Below are 7,635 nucleotides of genomic sequence, written 5' to 3' on the forward strand. Positions count from 1 at the left end.
CTCGACACCTTGACAAATGTAATTCCATGTAGAAACATGCGTTTAAATAAAATATTTTACCAAAAAAGTTACCCACGCTTTAACTTGACAGACTGTATTTTGAAAGTAAATTCAATTCTGCGTTTTCCAATACATTATTATTCTTTGAGAATTTAAGTGGATAATTAATCTTTTGGGTTGAAAATTAATTTTTAAAATTGATAATCTTAATATTTTAGTTAAATATGAATCATTTTCGTTGATAATTCATCTCGCTGGATGAAAGTGTAACTACACTGTTAAAAAATCATTTTCTGATTGTTTAAAAAATGAACTATTTTTCCATTTTTTTCATTTAAAACTTTAAAATTGAATTTTCACGTCAAAATGTAACTTTCCTTTTTTTGCTACAAAATGTATCTTTTTTTTTTAAAAAAAATCATCTTCATTGGCAGAAAACTGATATTCTTATTTTAAATTTCCTTCTTATTTTTTAAATGTTTTGGCTGAAAAATCGTTATTCGTTGGAAATTTGTGTTTTTTATTCTAAAATTTAACTTCTGGTTTGAAAGTTGAAAAATTTTCTTTTTTGTTTGTTGCAGATTCACAATTTAAATCAGAAATTTAACTGAAAATTTTAACTGAAATTGTAACTATTCCATTCTTGGTTGAAAACTGATTTTTTTTTTCATTGCAAATTCAAATACTTGGGTGAAAATTGAAGCACATTGTACAGAATTTACTTTTGTTTATTTAAAGTTTCATCTCCTTGGTTGTAAATTTAACTATTTTTTTATTTTTTTTTTTAAATTGGAAATTAATTTTTTACGTGAAAAACTAACTTTTTTATTTTTGATTGAAATTTTTGTCTTTTTTGGTTAAAAGTTGACCTATTTTGTTGAAAATTAATTTTCATGGTTGCAGATTCATTATTTTATTAAAATATCATCTCTTTGATGGAAAATTTTACTATTTTATTACAAAAATTAAATTATTTATTTAAAAATTCAAATATTTTGTTGAAAATTCGTCTTTTTGGTAGCAAATTATTCTACTTGGTGAAAAATTAAAAAAATTAAAAATACAACTGTTGCTGGTTGAAGTTTATTCTTTTTTTTTTTTAATTCGATGATTTGGTTGAAAATTCGCGTTTTTAGTTTGAAAGTTCAAGAATTGGGTTAAAAGTAAATATTTAGTAGTTAATGTAATTATTTTATTAAAAACTAAACTCGAAATAGGTAAAAATTAAATAAATCAGTCGAATTCAACTAATTCTAATAAAAAAGCGTATCACGCACGGAATTGAATTCACTTTGATTATATCAACAACAAAAAATGATTGGATTTAAAAATATATCATTAAATTGTTTTTAAAGTTGAATGTATAATAAAAGAAAAAGAAAAAATATATATATTTTTACCATGAAATTAGGTTTTAAGGGGCTTATGAGAATTTTCGCGTTCTATATAAGGATAATTTAAAATAATTATATTTAATCGAAAGCTATCTTTATTAATAAAATAGAAAATGATCTGGAACTGATTTAATTACGGAAACGGAGGAAATGATGGCAATAAAATTGAGAGCAAGAACATGATAAATCATATAATTCGTAGTAAATCCGTTTGAAGTTCCTTTTCGCTTTCACATTGTGAGAATTTCCCCATAAGCTGTAATAATCCGACCTAATAATTAGATTCTCATCCGTTAAACCAATAACGTTCTGGGTCATCAATCATCAACTGTCGATGATTACACCGTCACCAAGAGTTAATTAAATCCATTTCGTATTTCCGATCGGCCAAAGGAAAAAATTTAAATAATTTTTAAAAAAGTCAAATTATTGGTACAATACTAATTTTGGTGCATATCATTATTTTAATAAATAATAATGCAATTTCTCTAACTTTAACGGTTTTTCAATTTGTTAGGTATGCTACCAATTGAAAATTCGGGACGACTGAAAAATCCCAAAAAATAAAATTCCCAGGACATTTGAAAAATCCCAAAAATAAAATTCCCGGGACCACTGAAAAATTGCGACAAATTAAATTCCGGAATAATAAAATTACCGATTTAAAGAATTGCCAAAATTTTATAATATCATCAAATTTGAAAACTCCTGAATAATAAAATTCCCAAAAGAAAAATGCTAAACTATAAAATGTCCGAATTATAAAATTCCCGAAATTAAACAGTTAATTTTCTTTATAAATATTATTTCTAAGTTTAATTTAATAAATTAATAAGGTAAATTAAATAATTGGGTTATATTATAACCTGTGCGGAAATTTATTAATGAGAAATTTCCCCATTCTGAAATTTTGCGTTGTCTGAAATTTTATTTTTCAGTAATTTATTATTCAGGATTTTTATTATTCAAGCATTTTATAATTCGGGAATTTTATTATTCGTTTCTATTGATCGGGAATATTAATAATCGGTCATTTTTCAATTCATAAATTTTACAATCTCGGGAAGTTTTTTCGGGATTTTTTAGTCGTTCCAAATTCCCAACACTGCAAGATTCCAGAATAATAAAATCTTCGAATCGGAGAATTCCCAAATAATAAAATTCCTGACCGTTTATAATATTAACAAATTAGAAAACTCACGAATAATAAAATTACTGAATTAGAAAATTCCCAAATTTAAACAATTTGTTTCTTTTGTTGTAAATATTATTTATTGATTAAAAATAAAATAATGAATATTTTTATATAAATATTTGAGTATTGTATTTTTAATAAATAAATCATATTTAATATTATAATATTATAAACTGTTCTGGAATTTTAATATTCGGGAATTTTCTCATTCGGAAATCTTATTATTCGAGAATTTTATTTTTAGGGATTTTTCAGTCGTTCCGATAATCTCTAAAATTATAAAGTTGCCAAAATGAAAAAATCCTGCATGAAGAAATTTCCAAATAATAAACCTCCCGAATATTAAAATTTTCGAATAATACAATTCCCAACAGTTTATAAGATTACCAGATTGGTAAATTTACGAATAATAATATTCTTGACAGTATTATTTGGGAAGGTGAAAATCTGATCATATTAAAAAACTTTTGCAATTTTATTGGAACGACTGCGGAATCCCGAAGTAAAGAATTCCAGAAAAAGAAAAGGTTTGAAATAGAAAATTTTCGACGCTTAATAATATTACCGAAATTAAATGTTCCAGATACTAGAAAAATTCCGAATTTCAACAATTAAAAATATGTTTTTTAACGAATAATATTTATTGATTAAAACTACAATTAATTTTTTGGATGTTCAATGTATTGATTTATTGTTTGAATTTGAAATAGCACTCATTGAAAAAAATATTCCTTAATGCATTGCAAATTTTTTTTCATTATTGTTATTTTCAACTTGAACAATAAATTTTTTTAAACTAATTGAATAATACCATACAAATTTCTTTGGTAAAATTATTTTATCAATCATTATTGTATTTTCAATAAATAATATTGATTAGAAATTTTTTTTTTAAATTGTTCAGACCCGGCAATTTTCAGTCGGGAATTTTCAAATTTTGTAATATTATATATTATAATATATAGTATTTATTAAAATACAATAATTAAATATTTTGAACAATGTAAAATTTTTTAAACTTCATTTTTTTAATTGTTTAAATATTTCAGTATGGTATTCTTAATAAAAATAAATAAATAATATTGATTTAAAAAACTATTTTTTTAATTGTTTCAATTCAGGAGTTTTCTAGTTTCGGTTATTTTGAGCTAGCGGATATTTTATTATTCGGCAATTTTCAGTTGGGAATTTTTAAATTCGGTAATATTATAAACTTCGCCAATTTCATTATTCGAGAATTTTCCAATTACGAGTTTTTCTTTTTCGGGATCTTTTAATTTTATTTTATGGGGATTTTCAATTTTGGTATTTTTCCCTTATCCCAAATTTTACTGTAATATCAATTTGGCTTGATCTCTTATTTTGATTTCAATTCATATTTTTCTGACAAAAAATTAGATTTTTCAAATGTAGTAGTTTTACCAATTTGATTATTCTAGAAATAAACATTTCCGTGTTTTTTTTTAAGTTTAAAAAAGGAAGTCACATGTAATAAATTGTACGATTTTCCTTACAATTTGTTGAATCTGTTCTAACATTTGAATCGGTAACTCGTTTCATAAATAAAAAATCTCGTTAAAACTTTTCACGAAACGATCCTAAATCGAATAGCTAACGTAAGAAACTTCAAAGTCCAAAGAATCATGTGATGCTTTATATTCCATGGCCAAAGCACTTATTTCAATTTCTGACGTCTTTCGAAAATTTGTATCCACCAAAGAAGAGATTTTTAAACTTCAAATTCAAATTTTTTTATAAAAAATATTCCCATTTTTTATTGATTTCGTAACCTTTAACAATAATTAATCTCCAATTCATTTTTCTTCTAGTCTCTCCTTTTATTTAAAATAAATTAATTAGTAATTAGTTTATAAATTAGAAACTATTTTGTAGGATAGTCTAATTTATTTCGTCTGTAGATTATACATTTGTAAACTTGAAGGTCTAATATTTTAACAGACTTCACAGTCTAAATTGCTCTTAAAACAGGGGAAATGAGTGATTTTTCACGAAAATAGCGGAGTAATAGAAAAACAATTTCTTTGTAATAAAGTTCATGTATACGTACTATCACTAAATTCAGTATCAAACGCTTAAAATTTCAAGTCGAAATATATGAAATTTCCAACTAAAGAAGGATGAATTTCCAACAGATAAACAAATTAATATTAAACAAAAATTTAAATTTACAACCAAATAATTGGAATTATTTCTTACAAAGACGAATTTATAACCATATGGTCGAATTTTTAAACAAAAATACTCATTTTTGAGAAGAGAGTTAAATTTTCACCCAAGAAGATTTTTAACGAAAAAGATGAATTTTCAATTCAACAATACAATTTTTTCAACAAAGTCATTTAATTTTTGATAAAAAATGATGAATTTTAACAAAATAGTTAAAGTTTCATCAAAACAAGTAAAATTCCAACAAAAGAGTCGAATTTCTAACAAAAGAGTTTAATTTGTAACTACTGTTGAAGTTTCGATCTATAAAAATGGAATTTGAACCAAAAATGTAATATTATCATGTATAACCAGAAGGAATTTACACAGGCGAATTAAAAAAAGAGGCGAATTTTTAGAAGAAAAAGACGAATTTTCTAAAAAATAGTTGAATTTCCAACCCGAAAACATTAATTCAAAAACAAGTTTATTTGTAAACAAAGGGGTTAGTTTTAAAATAAGAACAGTAATTTTTTAACGACAGATGAACAGTTAAGTTTGCAGTTGATAAAATTAATTTTAAACACAAAAAAAAGAATTTTAATAAAAAAGGTAATTTTTCAACTGAATCGTTGAATTTTCAATCAATAACGATCAATTTTCAACCAAAAGTGGATTAATGAAATTTTTAGTTAAATTAATTAATTTCGAACTAAAAAAGAAACGAATTTTCAAGAATTTATTTAAATCGACAAATAAAGAAATGTATCTTCAACTAATAAACTTCATTTTCAACAGAGTTCAACTTTCTACCAAGAAATTGAATGATCAATCAAGAAAATTAAACTTTTACATAAAAGACAAATTTACAAGAAAATAAAAAAATTCTACCAAACTGTTAAATTTTCAACTAAAAATGTTCAGTTTTCCACCAACAATGAAAATGCTAAATTTTCATTTAAAAAATTAATTTTTATTGAAGTAGTTCAACTGTGAACCAAGAAGTTGAATTTTAAATAAAGCAGATTGATTTATTACCAAAAAATAGGAATTGACAAAAAAAAGTATGCATTTTTATTTAAATTTAATCGATGATTGTTCTGCCAATAATGGAATCGCTAAAATTCAGGTAAAAATAATTAATTAGCAAACAAAAAAAAAGAATTTCAACAAAATAGTTCAAATTCAACCAGAGATATATCTTTCACTAAGTAATACAATTAATTTTTAACAAAGTGATTCAATTTTAAAGGAACAGTTAAATTTCCAATTCAGCTGATTAATTTTCTACCAAAACATACGAGTTTACAACAAAATAAATAAATTTTTAAAAAATGATTAAATTTTTATTTAAAAAAGACCAATTTTATCCAAAAATAGAATATCCTAATTTTCAGCTAAAAGAAATTTATTTTTTAAAAAACTAATTTTGAACTAAATAATTGAATCTTTAACCAAATATTACAATTTTTAACGAAAAGAGATTAATACCTGTCCAAAAATATAATAGTAGATTGTTCATTTGAGAAGAATGAACTTTTAAACAAAATTTTTGGATTCTCTTATCGAGTTCTATTAATTTAGTTTGCATTTAAGCGGAGAAACGAGAAAAAGGGGAAAAATTTTGAAAACAAGAAAAAAGGGACAAAGAGGGTACTATGGCTAAGAGAATGAAGTCTGTATTTCGACGTTTTACATGTAAAATAAAATCACTAATTTTCCTTTTATCAAGTAACTAAAAATTTATTATTCACACTTGTATTTTCCATGTGTGACAGAGTTTTTGAACAGCCCCGAAAATGAAGTTTTTTAAAATTTAATTCTTAATTCAAAAAGTGGTACCTGTCAGTTTGATTTGCACTCGAAAACTCCATCGTCACTTGACAATAAACTATTTTTATAGAGAACATCGCGATAAAACGACAATTTCATCGGAGGACGACGCATATACTGAAATCGTCATGCTCTTGAGTATTCTGACATCGTGGATTTCATCCTGTCGCTTTCCATACACAAAATGCTTTTCACACAAACAAAAAACATCAACGCGCTCGATCAAAGGGTTCTCTGGAGCGTGCACTTGTTTGTGAAATTCCATTTTTCCCCATTCGGACAAAAATAGCTATATTTGAGAAAAATATGTTTTTTTAATTTTGCATTTGTACACCTATAACAATTGATGATTGAATTGATTAAAACAAATAACCAATATTGGTGCACTATCATTTTTCCGCTACCAAAATTTGTACTATATCTATTTTGGATCTATGAAGACTACCAATTTTGGCCTAATCAATAATGGCACACTTCCAATGTTTGCGAAACGAATATTAATATACTACCAATTTATGTGGCCCGAACACTACAAATTTTTAAATCAATGTTGGTTTACTGATAATTTTCGTACAGCCAATATTAGTACTATATCCATGTTGGTTCTACCAGTACTACAAATTTTGGCGCAATCAATTTTGGTACACTACCAATTTTTCCGCAACTAATATTGATGCAATAGCAGATTTGCACTAATATTGTTATATTTTTAATACTGCTATATTGGTAATTGTTATGCTACCAATAGTTATACCATAACCGTTTTGGTTCTACCAATACTATACATTTTGGTGCAACCAATATTGGTACGCTAAACATTTTTGCGCAACTAATAATATTGGTATTATTCTACCAATTTACTTGCCACTGATAATACCAATTTTCTCAACCAATATTTTTGCACTTTCAATTTTTGCGCAACTAATGTTGGTATACTGCCAATTCACGTGTCAGCACTAGTACCAATTTTTGCAGCGAATATTGGTGTACTGTCGATTTTTGTGCTATCAATATTTTTACCATATCTATTTCAGTTCTATCAATACT

The 7,635-nt window shown here is 24.9% G+C and overlaps 2 protein-coding genes across 5 annotated transcripts in view; one reads left to right on the plus strand and one right to left on the minus strand.

The window, feature by feature from the left end:
* LOC117167036 (calcium uniporter protein, mitochondrial) overlaps positions 1–7,635 on the plus strand; it is a 186,002-nt gene that overhangs the window by 122,302 nt on the left and 56,065 nt on the right. The window lies entirely within an intron of this gene.
* The window catches only part of LOC117167020 (protein javelin), a 97,958-nt gene that overhangs the window by 55,195 nt on the left and 35,128 nt on the right, over positions 1–7,635 (minus strand). Inside the window, exon 1 of one of the 3 annotated variants that reach the window (XM_033351581.1) lies at positions 6,598–6,701. The exons of the other annotated variants lie outside the window; for them this stretch is intronic. Coding sequence (XP_033207472.1) covers positions 6,598–6,665 — 68 coding nt within the window. The 5' untranslated portion in view covers positions 6,666–6,701. Of the gene's footprint in view, positions 1–6,597; positions 6,702–7,635 lie in introns of those variants that run through there. 3 annotated transcript variants of the gene reach the window in all.

The sequence above is a fragment of the Belonocnema kinseyi genome, chromosome 1, assembly GCF_010883055.1.
Source record: "Belonocnema kinseyi isolate 2016_QV_RU_SX_M_011 chromosome 1, B_treatae_v1, whole genome shotgun sequence".
Classification (NCBI taxonomy): domain Eukaryota; kingdom Metazoa; phylum Arthropoda; class Insecta; order Hymenoptera; family Cynipidae; genus Belonocnema; species Belonocnema kinseyi.